Source organism: Cajanus cajan, chromosome 6 (assembly GCF_000230855.2).
Source record: "Cajanus cajan strain Asha chromosome 6, NIPB_CcT2T_4, whole genome shotgun sequence".
Taxonomy (NCBI): domain Eukaryota; kingdom Viridiplantae; phylum Streptophyta; class Magnoliopsida; order Fabales; family Fabaceae; genus Cajanus; species Cajanus cajan.
Window position 1 is genome coordinate 62,612,626 of NC_138522.1, and position 21,484 is coordinate 62,634,109.

Sequence of the window (21,484 nt, forward strand, 5' to 3'; positions counted from 1 at the left end):
AACATAATTTTCTGTTGTTCAAACGCAGCATAGGATTATATCGAATATCATGTCCATGAAGGATATAAACTAAATACCGTGTACTGAACTTCAACAAGGTTCATTTGTAACGACTGGGAGTTACAAGTTTAAATAATATACCAATCCAGTAAATCATTCTCATCATTGGAGGTGTTTTGAAAGAAAATCAATCATTAACTGATTAAGATTTGGTTATGTTAATGTCAATGCCCCATATTAGAAGAAAAAAATTATAAGATTCATATGGTACTATCAAAACAAAACATCAAAGGCAGCGAGCTGAGGCACACAAATGCACAGCAATATCTGATAACTAAGCACAACCTCTATTAATGTCTAAACCACTTTAACTTTCAACACCCTTTCTCATTGAAAGGCCCCCACAATCCAAACATGGGATAACACAAATAACCAAAATTTCCCACCTGAATGGCATAATAAATAACATCCAAGGGGAACCAACTAGCCTATGCTTGCAAAACAAACTAATGAAGTCTCAATGGCTTTTACTTGAAAAAGAAGCACCCAAAACGCAAGACTACTTCATGTGAAACCACAGAAGAAAAAGTTCTGTAGTAAATACCCACACCAAACACCGGTTTCACTAATTGTATAAGCCCTTTAACGGTGGTATCACAGTGCATGCTTTTGCCACAATATGCTCATCGTGAACCACGCTGAAAATAACCATCGCCTCTTAGTCTGGTGTAGTCTGAACTATCCTGATTACCTCCCCTTCCCATGCTCCTAGCACCAAAACGCCCTCTTGGAGCATCTGTTTGATAATTACCTCTTCCTCTTCCCCTTCCTGAACACCCAAAAACAAAAGGACATAGATTTCAATATTACAAAAATCATTTACTATTTTCAACAGAAAACAAAAAGCTAAAACACTTCACAACTACCTACTAAAAATACCAAACCATTATACACAAATACCACTACCAAATCAATTTATCTATGCACACTACATAATAAGTTTCATTAATCAAAGGAAACAAGCTTGTATTAAAAAAAAAAAAAAGGAAACAAGCAGTACAAGTACAAAGAATGATGAGGTATGCTATTGTCTTGCACAAAAGCACGAGTGAAACACGTACAAACTAAAAATCCAACAAGCTCAAAATAATTCTACGGTCTATTTGGATTATCTACCTTGGAAGCTCACTTAAATAAAAACTATAGGTACAACATTGAATTTTGGATACTACTGCAAGTATTCAATCCAAATATGTACAACTATCCATATAAGTGCTATTCTGAAGTCATAATATTTTGTCTACGGCAAGGGGGAAAAAGCACATTACATATAAGCTTGTGCAAACCAAGATTGTAGTTAAATAAAACTTTCACATCGAAGTGAGCTTATGTGGACTTGCAGAATTTATGCCTTGTGATTATATCCACATTGTCTTCTATCCAATTCCAGGTTGGACCCATCATTCCTCCAATGAAACTATTATAGCCTCATTCGTCAAATTCATCAAATTAAAAAACAAATGAAACAAAACACATTGTTGCCCTCCACAAAAAATGTGTTTCTGCATACAGTTTTATCCCAAGGCTATATTCTCCACAACCATAAAATCATTGCAATTCGCAACTACGTATTTCCATATCATTTTGATCTACATCATAATATATATATATATATATACACATTTTCTTCACCAACTTCTTGTTCTTCTTTATAAATCATTCAGATTATACAACAACAACTGCTAGCAAAAACAAGGCATGACATAAATGCCGCTTAAGTGCTAATCTTTTAAATTTCCTAGCACTAATTTCAGTTTCACAACCCTATAAAAATATACCCACATCTAACTTTTGTTATCAATAACAAAAACAGTTAACAATGAAATTCATCTCCACACCAGATATCATAATCAAGGACCTAAAGAATAATCAGTATCACACCTTATCACATTAAGATCCTACAATGTATAGCAAAGACACAATACAGTGTCATCAGAAAATAATAATGAACTTTCAGCTCTTCACCAGCCTTCATCAAAGATCCAAACTACAATCACCATCACACCCAATCAAATCAAGATCTGGAGATGTATAGCAAGGCCAAAATGCAGTATTTCTATACTGTACAGCACCAGCCACAACAGAGTCTTCCAAACAATATCCCCATATCTCCTCCAAGCACTAGTATGCCATGCATTTAGAACTTATTACTTTACCTAAATACAAGGGCATTTCAGTATAAAATACCATGTGCTGTCACAACAATCGGTGCCCTAGCATGTACAGCCATAAGGCCCTTACTCTAATCACTAGCTCTTAATTGTTAGGTGGACTCCAACACTAGCAATTACAGCAACAAACACATCCAAAAGTTTCTTACTCATTAGGCAAAAGCCCCATAACTTGAAAAGCTCAACTTTTGAAAAAGATAAAAAGTGAAAGGTGGATAATTACTTGCTCCCCGTGCTGCACTGCCACTGTTTGGCCTCCGCTCCTCTATGTATACTTGTCTTCCAGCCAATTGTATGGGAGAAGCCTACAATGAAGTACAGAAATAAGACAGATGTGAACCGAAGTATCACGTTAAAAAATAAGAATGATAATGTGGGCACTCTGCATAACAAGACAGTTGAATTGAGTGAAGCAGCATTAGATATTCATTTTTTGGGTAAACTACACTACACTGCCCTCTGCTCTAAATTTAAACACCACCTCTTTCCTGAGAAATGAATGTGTTATACTTCAGTTTATTTTAATATAAACAAGCTTATTAAGGACTTTTTGTGTCTCTGATTTATTCTGTGGAACTTCAAAATCCAAAGCCAGTATCAGGTGTTTAAAACTTCATTTCATCCTCTAAAGCAGCTAATGAAGGTCATAGAAAAAAGAAAAATGTACTTGGAAGGCTTGTTTATTGTTGTTGAACACTGTTCATTTACATTAAAATGAATTAGAATGTAGCATATTAGATCTTTCAAGAGAGGAGTGTAATTTTTAAAATTAGAAAGTGATATAATTTAAGCATCTCTTAGGGAAGGAGAGTGCAACTTACCTATAATTTATTTTGGCAAAAAAAAAAAAAAAAAAAAACTTAAAATGCATTAAATGTTAACACTTGACAACATCATTTGTACTACACATTACTAATCACACTACATCAGGGTTTTTCTTAAACATAATAAATAAACCATGGAATTGAACCACGAAATCTAGAAATACTAAACAAAACTAATCTAATTAACTTTATAGCCATATGAAATCATCACATAATGACAATAAATCAAATGAAATATAGGACCAAACAGAAGCACTTTCTTTAAGAAATACAAAGTTTGATATTATAGATTTTTCTGTAACAGATAGCAGAGTCACATAAAGCAGATCAACAACAATAAGATCCAGAGATCTAAAGTGTGTTTATCTGTTTAATAAGTTACCAAATAATTAGATAATCAAATAAATATTAGGTCTAAAAAGAAAAAACAATATAATTTCTTTTCTAAAAAATACAAACCTCAAGCGCATTTTGAACACCAATAATGTCTTCGAATTCCACAAATGCATAGCAAACACCAATTTCCTGCACGCATAAACTTCTACATTAGCTTTTTGCTATTTTCACGGATGGAAAAATGAGCATTCAGTTTAACGCAATAAGAGGAGCTACCTTTCGGACCCTAATGAATATTCCATCCGGCTTGATTCTACCAAAATTCTTAAATTCCTGGTCAATCTCAGCCTCAGTAACATTAGCAGGCAGGTTTCTCACATAGACAGATGTTACTTCACCTGGATCAATAAGATCAGAAATCAACTTGATGTTTTTAATTTCCAAAAATTCTGAAAGACAAGATTAAGCTCAAATCTTAAATGATGCTTATCACTCAACACTAACAAAAAATGCAATTTCCAAAATGCTAGAATAAAAGCAACTATTTTACCATAAAGAATGCTAAAATTTTCATTTCTAAATATTTTGGATCATAAGGTTTATGCCTCTGTCCACTTTCTGACGATAGAATAACTAAAAAAATAGACAACTTTCACGCATAATAGGTAAAAATGCAACAATCAATACGTCACCAAGAATGATCGAGTAAAAAAATTATCCCACATCATTATATACCATAAATGGCAAAAATATTCAAAAATATGCAGACATCAAATATGCCAGGAAAAGGATTGTAATATCAGGAACATAAACTAAACCTTCTTCTTCTAGTCCATAGCCTTCCTCAACTCCCTCAGCCACTGGCTCAGGAACATAAATAGATGCAGAACTTGACTGCTGAACAGCAGGCTGTGTTACATGGTTCAACTCTGAAGGAGGTGGAGCACTTTTGAAAGCTTGTTGTGGAACATGCTGTGGAGCAGCTGACAACACTGGCTGCCCTTTGGCAACTCGTAACTGCAAGTTAATTGTAACGTGATTAAATTAAGACAAAAACATTGAATGCACAAACAACTTTTCTTTTTTTTTAGGTTGAAGTCAGACATAGAGCAAAGAACGAAAAATTAAAACTTTCAATATTTCATGTCTGATATTACATTTAAGGGAGGCTCAAGTAAATAAAATGGAACTTCCAATGCAATAACTTCTGACAACACTGGCTGCCCTTTTGGCAACTTGTAACTGCAAGTTAATTGTAATGTGATTAAATTAAGACAAAACATCGAATGCACAAACAACTTTTTTTTTTCTTTTTTAAGGTTGAAGTCAGACAGTGCAAAGAACAATAAATTAAAACTTTCAATATTTCATGTCTGATATTACATTTAAGGGAGGCTCAATAAAGAAAGTGGAACTTCCAATGCAATAACTTCTGACAATTAAGAAAAGTGTATTTCTTGAGGACCTTAATCTTTGCCTCCCTTCCTGTTTATATTTTCTTCCAGAATCTAAGAGAATACAAAATATTTCTTCCTACAATCGAACCCCAAAAAGCAGAAAAATGACTGCTAGTAGCCCAGTCAAAAGTCTACATCTCTAGGATAGCTCAACGAGTGTCAAAAAACAAAATTTTCGGGAAATTAGGATTATGAAAACAAAAAAGACTAGTTAAAATAGTGCTTTGACTAGAAAGTGAATATTGGTTACTTAAATGGTTGTGGCATCCTGTTTGTGGATAGTTCATAGTTAAAAAAAAGGTAGCCTGCTAAAGAAAAGAAAAAGACATATACCAAAAGTATTACATACAATGGATGCATAAGTTTTCTTAGGAAGCTCCTCCAAAGACTCTTCCACAAAAGCAACAGGGGGTTCTTGGACAGTGTGTGCAACGTTATGAATTGGTGGAGATGCCTCCTGTGCAGGTGTTTCCTCCACAACAATTTCAGTTTCAAGATCTTCTTTTAGCTGCTGCTGGTGCTCAGGAAGACTATACTTGTCCACTGGATCATCATCTATGTGAACTGAGTTGACATATTCTCTAGCTTCTTCCTCCAAACCATAGTCTGAAGCTGCAAAATCAGAGACTCAGGACTCGGAAACAATTTTTTTCTATAAAAATTGATGCAGTACACACATACTATTCAATTGATGCTTTACATACATGTTATTTAATTTTTACATTGGAGTGAATACGAAGGGCTATGAGACTACAGTAAAAAAACCCTCGCCAGGAATCCCATTATATGATTATACTATGCAGCTATGCCCTACTAAGAATATTTTATAAAATAGGAGGCAATTAGATGCGCAAATCATGAAATAGGAATTCATAATTTGTGCATCTAATGAATCTCCAAACTAGATTATAGTACAAGACTACATTACAGAATCATAAAAATTTGTCAGAATCGAAAAAAGTACAAGACTTGAATTCAAATATTTGCAGTTAAACTAGTAAGAAAACAAATCACTAGAAAACACAATTCGGTAGTTAATTTACCTGGTGGTTCTGCAAGAGAAGCAGATACATGTGGTTGTGCGTCGATCGTTTCTGATGCCACGGGTACCATATTTGGGTAAGTTACTCCATCATCAATGAAATGGAACATATCATTGAGTACGAAGTAACCCTTCTCTTGGGGAGCGAGAAAGAAGGTTTGAACAAACTTCCGCCTCCCACTAATATCCTTTATCTTCACAAAACCTGAGACCATCACAAGCACACCTCCATCCCAAGAGTCAAGAGAATTGATTGTCTTGATCTCAATTGTAGTGAAATTCAGTAAAGAGACGATTGAATGAATTTGCTGCATGAGAGAACTCTAACCTGGTCAGCTATCAGCCAACATTTTACAAAAACCAATAAGGTAGATAAGGAAGCACAGAAAAATAAATGTCTGTTTACTTAGACAAAACATTTTCTGCTTGCACTTCTAATTACAAAAAAATTCTCCCCTTTCTTGAACTCAAACGTTTGCACGGTAAACAACAAAAACAATTCTTTTATTCATTTCTGTTTCCATTATTTCCGATACAACTATTTGAAAACAAAAACAGAAAATAAAAACAAAATATGTCTTCTTTCTCGGAAACAGCTCCAGCAAAAAACAAAAATAAACTTTCTAAACAAAAGATGAAAGGTCGATCAAGCACCACCCGAGAGCATCAAAACTAATAGAATCAGCACAAACCTAACCAATCAGAGACCAATAGCACCAGCCAAAACATCTAAAAGTAAACCAACCTAAAAATTAACATGTATTTAACAGTGCCTAGCCATAGCCTCCACGGAATAGAATGTTACCAGCAAAATTCTTTACCACTTGCCACAACCACCACAAAAGGAGAGAAAAAAAAAAAAAAAAAACAACACTAGAATTCTCCAAAACCATATACACGTGATGAAACAATCCCGAGCTTACACATAGGAAACATGAGTTTAGTCCATGAAACGAAAGGAAAGGCAGGAGAGAGCAGGCATACCACCACATCGTGCGCAGATTCAACGGAATCTCCGTCAACGCGAATCATGCTGCTGGAATCAGAGTAGAACTGGTGAACGAGATTGGGCTGCTGGCGGAGGACCTGGTAGTACTGTCCAACGAAGTAGGAACCAACCTGAAAGAAGCAGCATTCAGCAGAAAGAGACGGATCCAAAAAGCAAAAGGCAAAAGGAGGAGAAGAATAAGGAATACCTGGGCGGCACTGACGGAAGCGGAATAGGAAGACGCCATGAGAACATGCAGCGGTAGTCGGAGGAGGCGCGGCAGATCGAGGCGAAAACCCTAAATCTAGAGAGAGAGAGAGAGAGAGAGAGATCGGAGAGGGAATGGAATGTTAAAAAATGGAGGAACGAAAGAGTGAGTGGAGTGGTGTGTGATTCTTTATAATCAATCTATCGCCGAGGGAGGCTTGCGGGTTGCGGCACGAAACCGTAGCCCTCGGATTGGGTATCTATTCAGATAAACTTTCTCCACTGTCAATGGGTCAGATCCTTTTCAAGTCACTCTAATCCACGGCCTAGATTTACTTTAAGCCCACACAACACTTCACACTTCACACTCAACCCTCCATTTCTCCATGTTTCTAATTTTTTTAAAACAACCTAGTTTAATTTTGATTTCTCTCTAAAAAATACTATTATTTTTCATCCTACTGGAATTTAAAATTATTATTTTGATTTTTATTATTATGGGAGCATTTTAAATTATTTACGTGTTCATGAGAAGATTATGTGATTATTGTAGTTGTACTTGTGTGTAATACTTTATCTACATGTGATACTTTTAAAAAAATATATTATAAGGAACAAAATAAAATTTGTTTTAATGTTTTATAGTTTTAAAAAGATGAAAAATAAGGAAAAAAATTTTGCAAGATCAAAATCGAAATTTACTTATTTTATAAAAATTAAAATATATTTAAATTTATTTATTATTTATTTTTTTATAAATTTGAACTTAAAATTTTATATATTATTTTAACTTTTTTTTTACTATTAAGTCGATTCTAACGATTTATATGATTAATTAATTTAAATATATATTTTATTAATTTTTAAGATGGTAGAGATTAATAAACATTTTACTAGGGGTAGGCAAAAAAAACTAAACTGAACTGAATTGAACTGAACTGGTGGTGAACTGTACTATAAAAAACTGAACTGTTTGTAAAAATACTGAACTGAACTGTTTAAAAAAAACTGAACTGAACTGAACTGTTATAAAGTTGAACTGTACTAAACTATAAAAACTGAACTATAAAAATTGAATTATTTTTATAAAAGAATAAAAATTAAACGTGTTTAACATATTATGTCTTAATGGATTAGCTCGATAGTCTAATAACCAAAACTTAAAAAAAAAAGTGATCTGAAAAAAAATTGTATCAATTTTGTAGAACTTAACGGATCAATTGAGCTATGTTGAACTACTTATTTTTAGGCTTAAAATTTACTGCGTTTGTTTGACTTAATTTTATATTTTTTCCTTTGAAAAATTTAAATAAAATAGAAAATAAAGTAAAGTTGGCAAATGTGTCCTATTTTGATAGATCAACGAGTCAAAATTGTTCAATTCAAAATATCATAACAGTTTAGTGCAGTTTAAATTGTAGTTCAGTTCAAGTTTTTATAGTACAGTTCAGTTCAGTTCAATGACACAAAAGAATAGTTCAGTTCAGTTTGTCTGAACTAATGTTTAGTTTAGTTCAGTACAGTTTTTATAAGTTCAGTTTAGTTCAGTTCGTTTTGCCCACCCCTACATTTTACATGCATCATGGAGAGATAGGTACCTCAGACGACTTTTAGAAGAGGAGTTAGTTTGATACTTTATCTTTTGAAAGTATATTGGTTTATTTGAATGTGTTCTATTTGAAAAGAATTTTAGAAGATGAGTTAGTTTGATATTCAAACTTTTGAAAATCTCTTATAATTGGTTTATTTGAATGTATTCTATTTGTTTCTTAGGATAAATGACAACTTTATTACTAAATTGAGAAGTAGTTATATACATCACAAAGAAAAATGCTAGAAGATCCTTGGGAGATCAGTTTGAAGAAGGATATTTCAAAATTTTCTTATAATTGATTCATCTGAATGCGTCTTACATTTGTTCCTCTCTAGATTTAAATGCACTAGGAGAAGATGGTATACGAAAAAACACTTAAAATATGATTTTAAGATTGAAATAATATATTTCTTTTATTTATTATTAGTGGAATTGAGATACTTTATTACTCTATATATTTTATATATAAAAAAAGTGTTTCTATGTAAAAAAAAATATGATGATCCCTAGTTATTCATTGTAAAGGATAAAATGAAAAAATAAATAAAAATTAATTAAAATAAACTGTTATGTAATTAGTGAAATTTTGATACATAAAAAGATACGTAATTTAGATATTTTGATAATAAAAAAAAAATAGAACGATTTGTTTAAAAATGAAAACCAAACCAATTATAAAAGTACTATCCTCTTATAATAGTTTATATTATTCCTTATAAACTACAAATAAATCTCAATAACCAACATTAAGAGTAAGGTCCATCTAAGATTTTGCACCTCAACTCAAAGAGGTTAACATAAAAAGAAAATTAATAATTATCTTACTAATAAAAACATGGACAATTTGTGTCTGATTACATTATCATGTTTTCTTGTGTTATAATTTATCATAATTTTAATTATATTTTTAGTCGTATAAAATAAGCAAATTTAAAATTTGATTCCTATAAAAAAAAATATTTTTATAATTTTAAATTTTAAATTATTACTTTTAGTCATCATAATTATATAATTATGTTTATTCCTGACTTATTCATTAAAAGATTAAGTTACTGTTTGAAATGTTATCCACAACTATTATTAATATTATATTAGTGTATGATATTTCTAAAAAAATTTCATAAATTTTTAAAATAAATATTTTTTCTATATCTAAAAATCATCTTTAGGATAAAAAGTATGATTTTAGATTTTAAAGGAAAGAAAATGAAAGAAAATATTCTTACATGATCCAAAACAAAAATTTAATCATTTTACAATGATGAAAAAATATTTTATAAAGATAAAAAATAATATTTATAATTAAAAATATAAAAAAAACAAAATACTCAGAGTAAAATTAAAAGTCATTCATCTTATATATAATTAAAAAAAACATATTTAAGTGTTTATCATATTATGCATCGTTGTACATTAAATTTTCCAAATACATATTTATCGATACAATTTTTTTTTTAAAATTCTAACGTCTCTATTGTTTATGGTAATATGATAATTCAAGATTATTATTTGTGTAAGAAATTAGTCCTTCGTGTAAAAAAAAAAATTGTCCTTTAAAAGATGAAATATGCTATATTTGTTAAGAAATTAAGGGGCTTGAAAAAATATTTTTATTTTTAATCTCAAATATCACAATCGCTCAACTTTTTTTTATTTATATAAAGTATTATTTTGAAATATGGAATATACTATGTTTTTTAATAAATTATTTCCTTGAAAAAAATATTTATATTTAATAAAAAAATGACGTTAATACAAAGTTTCATGATAAGAAATAAAACAAAATTGCTATATTTTTCTTAATCATTATAGTGACTCTAATAGTGGAAGTTTGTATAATGTGCACAAGAACTTAACTTTTAATGTTATTGTTGTTGTACTGGTAATAATAAATAATAATAATAATGTGTCATATTGTTAATGAAAGTAAATTAAGCGAAAAGAATACAAAGAAAATTATAATAAGTTATTGAGTTGTACAGTATATCTTTTCCGTCCCTATAAATTAGATTTTTTTTTTTTGCTTTTAGTCCTTTTTTAAAAAAATTATCTCCATCAAATCTTCTTGTTTTATAAAAAATTTATTAATAAAATATATATTAATTACTCATTAAAATATATATAATTTTTTTATATTTCATATCATTAAATATCACGTTACTTATATAATAACAGATCATTAAATAATATTAAAATTTAATAATTAAAAGATGAGAAAATTAAATAAAAAATGTTAAATTTAACGATTAACAAATATTAAATTAATGATAAAATTTAAATTCAGTATTTTAAAAATAAATGGATTAAATATTTCTATTTTTAAAATAGAGACTAATATTATAAATTGATAAAAAAAAATTACAAGTACAATTTAGCCTTCAAATTATAAAATACTTTATAAATATAAAAAAAATACATTGTATTAATTAAGATTAAAAAGTTAATGGATTTAGGATTTACAAGATGTCTCTTTTGATGCCCATAATAGTTTTATTCCACTCAAAGCAAATGACTCCTGTTTTATGCAAATAAGAAGAAAAAAACTTCATGATAACTCAAACTTAAAGATTTGTTTTGAATACTACGAGCTATAACTCACAATGATTATTTTCATATCAATTATTATTATTATCATTATTATTATTATTATAACTATTATTATAATTTCTACTAGAATTATTATCATTAACATCATCATCACAATTATCGCTAATGACATAGTTACTCCTTTCAACATTGTCACAATTATTAATAGAACACATTCACAAACAATCCAAATTAAATTTAATGGCATAAATAACATGCAAAAAGAATTTATTTTTGGAATTGAAAACTAGAAGAACAATAAGAAAGACTGATACTTAAAAACTAAGAAATGATTGTAAAGTTTAAAATTTTGAAACCTGGTAACTAAAAACCACCTTCCTGCATTAGATCAACAAACCAGGTTTCACTAATGAAAGATCGGCATACTTTCATAATTCATTTATTTTTATCTGTTTGCGCTTTCTCCTGTGTCAATTCTCAGTAATTATCACCATCAACACAAAATACAATGCAATCCAACACTCTTTCCCTTCAGATCGACAATTGGACTGTTCAAATTTTGTTCCATTGAAATACATGGGTTCTATCGTACGTGTTCTATTTATTCTTTATGAAAATTTTGATTCCAACTACTTTCAAAAATCCTAGTTTTTTACTAAGGATTTTATTTTTACCTTTCGTGTGCTAAAACGTTTCAGTGTATAATTTTAGCACTATTTCATGAATAATTTTGATAAAAAATCAAAAGTTACTCCAAACAGAGAATTTAAACATGTTATTCAAATAATTAAGCAAGTGATAAATGCTTGTAAGCACACTTATAAGTATTCTATTCCAACAAAAATTATAAACTTTTATTTAATTCCCTTACAGTTACTGATTTTCAGCGCATTAGCTGAAATTTATCGTCTATACTTATACGAAACCAGCACATATTTTTCGAACTCCTTTTGAACGTGCGATTAAACGAATGTAATATTGAGAAACCAAAGTGTTACCGTTCCGCACTAACCAGAGAAAAAAAATGTACAGCAAAATAACTAAAATACAATTGCGAATTAGTCAAAATGATTTTCTATCTCAAATAGTATAACCAAGTTTACACTACACCTATGCTCCAGATTCCCTACATATTAAATTACCTATAATATCGGGGAAAAATACAGGACACAAAAAAAAAAGAGGCTATCTCATTTTGTCAGCTCAGTAATAACTGCCGTAATAAGCTTGAGGAACCGCAGCAGGTTGCTGTGCAGGGGCTGCAACAGGTTGTGCATAATTTTGTTGAGGTACTGCCGGCTGAAATTATTCAGACAAAACAATTGAGTTTCACGATACTATGTTTATCATAAGACATATAAATCAGAAAATGACAATGTTAGACAAAATTCAGATCAACTGAGAAATGACGTCGAAACAAGAGTTCGTGCATTTAAACCTGTGCAGGATATGCAGGAGGATAGGCTCCGTATGCAGTACTTTGTGGAACTGATGTAGGTAGTTGAGAATTTGCATAGTTACCCGCATATCCAGCGTAAGCACCGTAGGAAGCCTGTATAAATCAGAATGAAACAGTTAAAACGAAGCAGCTAAAACAGAAGGATAAAATGACAACACAATTGACCACAAAATGAATAAAATAAAATAAAATAAAAAAGTTCACGTAAAGAGCCATTAAACAATGAATTAAAAATAACACCTAACTCGATGCTTATATTAATGATTTAATAGGTGCACAAACACAATGATGCAGAACACGAGTAAACAAATGTTAACTCCAGAATATAGATATATATTTCACTGCATGAAAAATATCGAGCATAGCATAAATGCATTCATAAAGCAATCTTATACAGGTACAATACAACGCATGTTAAATTGCAGCATCATTTAAGATACAAAAATTCTACTTCAACAATACCAATATGCTGTTTTGCAATAATGCTGCGGCTTAATGGACACAGTTGTCACATCTTAAATGTCCACGCCATTTCTAATAACACAAGCAGTTAATATTGCAAAATTTCAGATTAACAAGTATAACAAACAAAAGTGGATAACTTTACCCTCTTTGCCAGACAAACTAGCATAAAAAAAAAATCTACAAGGTAAGTGGGATACAATCAAACCTAATTAACACAACATGCTTTCAAATAAGAGGAAAAGTTACCCTACCTGCGGGGTGTAGCCAGCAGTCCATTGTTGTCCTTGTGCTTGTGTAACTGGAGGCCAAGTTTGAGGTTGTACTCCATAATTAGTCCATTGGTTCTGCGCATTTGGATATGTACCCATCACAGATTGGGCAGGTGATTGAACAGAATAAGTTCTAGGCACTTTTGTTTTGTCTGAAGCTAAGAAATCCTCAGCATGACGTTTTTTCAACTCTGACATGCTTCTGTGTGGCAAAAATAATTTGGCATGTCTATCCTCAGCCCTCTTGATAGATTGAACATCTCCAAAGAGATTTAAAAACTGGAAAATTCATAGAAAGTTAACAAAATTAATAATACTTGCAAGTTATAATTCAAAAGGAAAAAAAAAAGCAGGCATGCCTTTTTTCAAATCATCAAGATCAAGAAAAGTAATTAATATGGTTACTTTAATTAATTCTATCATAAATTCAAGTTGTAATTCAAATGTACAATTTACTTTAAATAGTTATTATATTTAATGTAACTATGTGAATGCATAGGAAATAGATTTAGCAATAAATAAAGCGTATAAAAGAAATTCAACAAGTTACTTTAAAAACTAATGATTGTTGCTTATAATTAGAACTTAAGAAAAATCCAAATTTTTTTACATATAATTAGGATCAAAAGTAGTATTATATTTGTTATATTTTTTTAATATTTTATATAATAATATAGCATAATATATGCCATAATGCAGAGAGGAAGGAGAACTTATCATATCTTATTGTTTCTTAACCCACCTACCCCTTGGAATAAAACATACACTAGACTAACAACACAAGTTAAGAGATGATAAGACTATCATATCTTGTTGGCACAACAACGAGATTATAATAGGATAAGATAATTATCCTGTCATATCCTAGCCACCAAACAAGCACTTAAATTTTCATTGATCAATTATTAATAAGCACACACAAACACGTCAAAAAGGTAAAAGATAAACATACAGCATTTTCTTCCTCGAGTTAACTCATTAAAAGCACATTCTAGGACATCCTTCTGACAGGGACTTACCTCCAGAAAAATACTAGAAAGTTCCTCACGATCAGTTGCACTTGCTACACCAGGGCTCTCTGAGTTAGGCATTATAAATTTGACAACACATGACTCCAGAAAGTCAATATCAACTCGCTTTGGCAAGGGTTGCATAGCCTCAAAATGCAATAAAGCCTGCATGTAACATCATATTAAAGAATTTCATTAGATATGGGGAACACTTAAAAATACGAAGAGAAGAATCTCCAACTACATAATAGAAGTGAATTTAGTGGCCCATGAAAAGTAAAAGTGAGAACAGACCTCAAGTAGTGGCTTTGACAACAAAACATTTTCAAGCCCGTCAACTAGAATCTGTCTTGCCCTTTCTGCATTCCCAGAAGCCTAATGACAAAATGAGATAGAAGGATTTAAGGAACATGACAATCATTTCCATATAATTGAGCTATGAAACTAGAATTTTTTTTTTTAAGAATTAGAGAATAGTTGTATTAAATTTGAATTTGTAATTCTTTACATAGAATAATTTGGATGCTTTATTTTTTGTCATAAATGAGAAGTATATAAAGCACAACAACCATTTTCGTATAACAAATGCAGACAGATTAAAGAAAGAAGTTAACTTTAATTAATGAAATTACCTATAGTTCACACCTTAGCAAACAAAGGGAATAATTAAAAACACGAGAGAATGCAGCTCCAACCAACCAATGCCAAGCCTTAAATAAGAACAAAAAGATACGAGTATTTGCATGCAAATATGTTATGAAACATACCAAATAAACAAATCGAGAATACTGAGCAAATAACATTGGCAATGTCTGTGAATGTTCTTTCCCCTTTTCAATAGCAATGGCCTGTTCATACAATGAGAAGGCATCCTCCAATTTTCCCTGTAATATTAATGAATGGAAAAACTATAAACAAATCAAACTAAAATTAAGTCACAATCTAAAAAAGCTTTCACAAGCCAGCATACCAGTCGGTGCTCCATATTTGCATGCCTGATAATTGCTTCAAGAAGACCAGGGGAGGTTTCAGAATGCACAAGTTGATATGCAGCTCTAGCACCAGCTATATCTCCGTTCTGCTCCTTGAACCGAGCACAAAAAAGATGTATCTCTGGTTGTCTCTGCATTATAACAAACAAACAAAATGACTTAATTGCAGAAAAATCAAAGGAAATTCTTATCCAGCGCAATAAGTATGAGTTGAGTGTAATATGTACAATTTGACAACAGCTAATTTTGTTTATGACTATAATACTACTGTACATTACATTTTTTAAATCAAGAGAAAAGACCTAGAAATGGAACACATAAACATCACTAACTAACAGGCTAAAACACGCATGTTGGATATATAAAAAACAATGTATGGGGCATCTGCATATGACCTAACAAGTTGAGTTATAAAAACCCAATTTTCAACAAAGTAAAAAAGCCACTAAGAACAAGTGTCAGGAACTCATTTATACCATCCCCATTCTTAATAAATAAGTCCAATTACAAGATAAGGACAAAAAGGGCCCATACATTTTATAAATCAATGCTTCAAGCCCAAGGGACTCTTTCATCTTAAGGGATATAAATACAAAAACACCAATAATAAGCCTTCACCTATAATTGGTTTCCAACAAAGATATATATGAAAGATTCACCTTTCTATCCTCAGACAATCCCTCAAGGGGAATGAGAAGACAGGTAAACTTTTATATGACCACAATTTGACCACAATGTATCTTCAACAGCACAATGTAGAAAATGAAAAAACAATATACAGCATTAAAATAACACTTTTCTACAATCAAAATATATACTAATAAAATGTCATCATTTTTGACAAAATGGTTAGAAGGGACAGCCAGTACTAGAAGTCACAGAGGCTTCTTTACTTGTGAATCATAAACAAAGAAACCTACCATCAGTATACAACTCCTTCTGGAACAGGTTGCAACCATCATCTACTTGTTTAGGAGTTAGAGCAAATAAATACAGATATCAATAAAAGCCCTTATTCTGAAGCATCAAATATAACCTACTACTTTTGCTTGAATGAGACACACATGCATGACTTTGAGTATATCATCACACAAGTTCAAGTTCCAAGAACTATTATGCCAGTCAGAGTCAACCATTTAATTCATGTAAAAACCAACATCAACAAGAAGTGATCAGGTACCAGAGTCCGTTAGACATATTGCCTTGTTGCTTCAACTATTAAAAACGTGAGAGACGAATGCAACAATAAATACAGCTGTATGACTGACATTTAGATGAAATTACCTTAACAAAGACTTGGGTTGCTCGAGCAAGAACATTATTTGCAAGATCCATGCTTCCACTGGCTTCCGTGCATAAAACATAGCGTATCCAATACTCGGGATAATTGGCACATGCAATGACACATCTCTCATACAACTTGACAATCTAAATCACACACAAAAGACAATGTCGTAAAAATTGTCACCGATGGTATAGACACGAGCAAAATCAATATCAATAATATAAAACACAGAAGGAAAATACAAAGCATCAAGATATACTCCTTAGCGGGACAGAGAGGCCCCTCAAATAATGAAAGGAGGGACCCTCCTTGCCTGCGACAGATGATTAGGAAGATAAGAACACACCTGCATGCATAACATTCGCACTTTAAAAAGAATAAACTTTTACAAACACATGAGGAACCTAGAATGTCCACTGACAAATTAGGGTTTGAAGTACTTAGCCTCAAGAAACCAAATTGAAGGTCCATGCTTTAGTCTCAGTTCAATTTCCCGATTAAAAAGTTGCTTCATCCAACGGATTAGCCAATAAAACATATGATACAACAGATATTACTTATTGTAAGTCAGTCTATAACAGGAAAACACTAGGAACATAATGCACTCTTATAAGAAACCATCTGTTACCTTGCTAAGGTCACCTTCCCTTTCTATAAAGTCCAGATAGTTATGCCAATTCTCAAGCTCTCCGACATTGAGGGGCCGTACATGAAAGTAGGGCCTCCTGATAGCTGTTTCAAAACCAATGATCTTAGAATCGAACTCTTTAGCTTTCTTATACATCTCTTCTCTAATGGCGATATACTTCTCCAACTCTTCTGCTTCTGTTAAGCCAGCACTTACAGATTTAGGAGAACGCTCTGCACCATCAGGATGAACCTCCCCCTCAATAGTTTGGCCAGTAGCCTCTGAAGCAACACCTGTCACTGCAGCAGCTTCATCAGCAGTTCGTAATTCTGACAAAGGTCGATTTCCAGCTAATTCTTTGAAGCTGCAACACCATTACCACCAAGGAAGTAATATTAACCGCCAAAAAGTGAGAGTATCTGCTAAATAAAAACAACAGAATATTTTTTCCAAAAAAAATGGAGGGTAATAACTTTGAAACAAATAATCACCTGCTAAAATACCGATCTAATTGCTGATTTGGATTCTCCAATATTCTGGTGTAGATCATGGCAAGGCGAGCCCAGTCTTGCTGCATGTACTCATATTCAATGTATTTATCCCAGAGGGGAAAAGATAGATAATCTGTCCCAACATAAGCTAATCCTCGTTCAAAAAGCCTGAAACATATGAACACAGTTCTGGTTAATGTGTGACTTGAAGCGTCTTTTTACTGATGCACATCCATATATGGGAGACAGCAGCACTAGTGTTCAAGGAGAACAAACAAATCACTCGTAACATCATGTAAGACATCCAAACGCTGCATTTACCTTCCTGCAATAAATCATACTATGTCTGAGAAATGGAGCAGTCATAGAGGCCATCTTAGCCCTTAACCAGACGAGATCTTCTCAGCAGCAATTTGCAAATTGATGCACCTCAGAGTGTCAAAGATAAAGAGAGCTACCACTCCAACAAGGAAAAAATACTAGAGAACTATGGACTTTGAAATCAAATGGAAGTATATTGGAGAAAATGACCCTAAAATTTAAAAACTACCACAAATAGTGGGACTCAAAACCAAGGATTTAAACATCAGAATGGAAAACATTCTGTCATGTAATTCCATCAAAGCTTTTCCGCCATACAAGGGAGATATCACTGTTGCACGCATTCTGAAATTATGTTAGAAAGCAGGCGAGAAACAGCTGGGCCTAGTGAATGGAAAATAAAATCAAAATCTACCAACGCAAAAAAAATAAATAAAAAGGATGACGAGCAGCTAAACTTCCATTACCTACGAACAGTGTCTGGATCCCCATAAGTGCTTATAGCAAATATGCAATAATGCAACCACATGTCCACTGAATATGTAACCCCTTGAACAGCACGTTCATACACTTCAACAACTTTATCACCAAGACGAGCCTCATGGTCAGCATATTTCTTCCAATAACCATAGCACAAGGGAAATTCTGCTAGAAAAGCATCATATACTCTTCGAATCTTCAAAATATTGTCCTTCAACAGAGAAATCATTAATGAGTTTCATAATAATCCAAAAAACAATACACAGACAGTAATGATAAAATACATAACAGTAAGTCATCGACTGAACCTATAATTGCAATAATATAAAACATTCACAAAATGAGGTGGACAAAAGAGGGGGAAAAGGAGGTCACTTGGTACAACAACTAAAAGAACATTCTAAAATGCATCTTGTAAATTGCAAAACTTGAATGTTGGATTGTCCATTGCAAAAATCACAAACCAAAGAAAGCGCCCACAAAACTTTGTATATAACAGTCACTTTTAAGTTTTAATTAAGATTACAAAAGAAACAGAGAAACAAATTTAACATTATAGCATAATAGCATGCATATTATGCCATTCATATGTAACAAATCTAAAAGTTCTGTGAAACAGCCATTTACTTACATCAAACCTTATCATATACTGATTCATCCTAAATGTTACCAATACCAAGTAACAAAAATATCTCAGAAATCTCAAAAAGAAAAATATCATAAGTATTTGGCTGAAGACAACCTCGCATAATAACCAGACACTAAATACACAACAGTAAGAATCGACCCACCCAATTCTATACCCAACAAAAAGAAGAGCAATCCCATCCCTATATGCAATGATGGCTACAGCTACAACAAACAAAACATATTCATGAACAACACTGCATCAAAGAACTCTGAAATTAACAACAGCTATAAAATAGACAAGGCAAAAACTTCCGGTAAGCATCAAAGGTGAAATACGTAAATTGATGTGCATCCCAGCATGTAATTCGAGTCCAAAAATCCAATTCAACATAACATACCTCTGCTACCTTCTCTGTCTCTTCAATCAAGGCAGTCCAAGCGGTGAAATCTAAAGAATTAGCTCTTACAATATTCCACAATCGATCTTCTTCAGCAGATAAGGCAGCTGCTAATGGTAAGAAAAAAATGAATGGGTGAACGTCATAATTTGGATGAATAACAGCATGTTCGTGAATAATAGCAAAAGCACTACAAAAACCGATTTATTGAAATATTCATATAAGTTAAACATTGGATAGTAATATAAAAGACATCCTTCAACAGAAAAGTTCCGGCATCAATTTTATTCTTTACAATTATTGGTGGAAAGAATAGTGGCAGAATTGTCTCCATAAAAATTAGATCATCTTTCAAATGCAGAAACATATTTATACACAAAATAAGGTTATTCATCTTATAAATGATTGAGAACCATTTCAAACTATAAGTTATCAAGCCACTTGAAATTAAAGTGAATCAAAATACCACAGTAGTGTTATACATCTACTCTATTAGTCCTGATGTTCACTAGCTATAAACTATTCTGTTGATAGACACGTGTAAACTGGACCACTTGTTTACTGCATTAAACTCCACTTCCAGTGCGTGTAAAACACTGCTTTTTCTCTTATATGAACAGTGATGAAAAAAATACGAATTAATAACACTGATATGCAACTTGAATTGGAAAATCAAATAGCTGCACAGTCTGCATTAGATATTTGCTAGTTAATAAACCACAAAATCCTTAGGTCATGACACTTGATTATTAACCGACAAGTTCTACCCCTAACCTTAACACTTACTACTGAATTTTTTGTACAAATTACAAAATAACCGATAAAACGGGATAACAGCATTCAGAACATGAATAGGTAACAGAAAAAAATATACCGTAGCCATCTGCCAATTGTTTCTCATCAGCTGCCCCATCAACAGTCTCCAAGGGAGTCCCGTTTTCAAGTTCGGAAGCATTTGCCACTGCACCAACAACACCGCCATTTACAGATGAATTGAAGTCGGAAACCACAGCAGACTCAGCAGGTGTGCTTCCAAGCCCAGTGGAGGCCTCATTAGCATCGGTCACTCCGTCAGGTTGCTTGGAATCACCAGTTGCATTGAATTGCGCTTGTTGTAGAACAGAATTTGGATCCCCGGCGTATGCATTTGCATCACCAGCATTAGAATAACCAAATCCATAAGCTGAAGCGCCTTGTGCAGCTTCTCCAGCAGATTGATCAACGGCAGCACCTGCCTCAGGAACAGGATTCGAACCAGCCTCAGCATAACCAGCCGAAGCATATGCCTCAGCAGCAGATGCTCCGGTAGCCACTAATTCACTATCGCCCATGCCTGAATAGAAGCTCTTTACCTTCATCCAAAAAAATCAGAACAAAAAAATAAAAGATTAACAAATTTGCCAGGCCGTTGAACGCAAAACCTCAATCGAAAAGTAGATCCCTGATTTCCTAAGCGCTAACAGAGCACGATTAATATTGATTAAACTATCAAATCACCGTAACAATATTCGAAATGTGATATCATAAGCACCAGAGAATCTAATGCTGGCGTCATCATAATACAACATTTAGAAAAACAAAAGCATATATTGAGAGATATTTTATAATCAACTAAAATCCCTAGGGTTTCAAACACTAAACCCTAACCGATAGTGGAAAAAATCCCAAGTACCTCGCGGGAGAGAAACGGTTTTGTGGAAGAGAAGAGAATGGGGCTTTCTTCGTTGTGGAGACGAAATTGAAACCTGGAGTGGCAGTTTTTGGTGGTAAATCGAGAATTGGAAATTGCGAAGTAGGGCAATGCAAACGTGAGGTGCTGCTTTTATATAG

The 21,484-nt window shown here is 32.4% G+C and overlaps 2 protein-coding genes across 4 annotated transcripts; both read right to left on the bottom strand.

The window, feature by feature from the left end:
• Window positions 1-237: 237 nt before the first annotated feature.
• On the bottom strand, window positions 238-7,267 carry LOC109803559 (Nuclear transport factor 2 (NTF2) family protein with RNA binding (RRM-RBD-RNP motifs) domain-containing protein). Its single transcript, XM_020365184.3, has 9 exons — window positions 7,087-7,267; window positions 6,875-7,009; window positions 5,892-6,198; window positions 5,198-5,460; window positions 4,210-4,408; window positions 3,668-3,789; window positions 3,515-3,580; window positions 2,455-2,536; window positions 238-829 (listed from the first exon to the last, which is right to left on the bottom strand). Exons 1-9 carry the CDS (start codon window positions 7,123-7,125, stop codon window positions 684-686), a joined length of 1,359 nt encoding a protein of 452 aa, XP_020220773.1. The 5' UTR covers window positions 7,126-7,267; the 3' UTR covers window positions 238-683.
• Window positions 7,268-12,253: 4,986 nt separating this feature from the next.
• Window positions 12,254-21,484, bottom strand: PRP39 (Tetratricopeptide repeat (TPR)-like superfamily protein). 3 transcript variants are annotated; one of them, XM_020364766.3, is made up of 14 exons: window positions 21,327-21,484; window positions 20,529-21,006; window positions 19,655-19,761; window positions 18,614-18,837; window positions 17,826-17,993; window positions 17,335-17,698; window positions 16,706-16,849; window positions 15,400-15,552; window positions 15,197-15,313; window positions 14,724-14,804; window positions 14,439-14,594; window positions 13,402-13,698; window positions 12,665-12,778; window positions 12,254-12,525 (listed from the first exon to the last, which is right to left on the bottom strand). In XM_020364766.3, the coding sequence occupies exons 2-14, from the start codon at window positions 20,983-20,985 to the stop codon at window positions 12,430-12,432; spliced, it is 2,478 nt and encodes an 825-aa protein (XP_020220355.1). In that variant the 5' UTR covers window positions 20,986-21,006; window positions 21,327-21,484; the 3' UTR covers window positions 12,254-12,429. The 3 variants fall into 3 exon arrangements, with proteins under 3 accessions (XP_020220355.1, XP_020220354.1, XP_020220356.1); XM_020364765.3 differs by having other exon boundaries at window positions 19,655-19,764; XM_020364767.3 differs by lacking the exons at window positions 18,614-18,837; window positions 19,655-19,761; window positions 20,529-21,006; window positions 21,327-21,484 and adding an exon at window positions 18,147-18,503.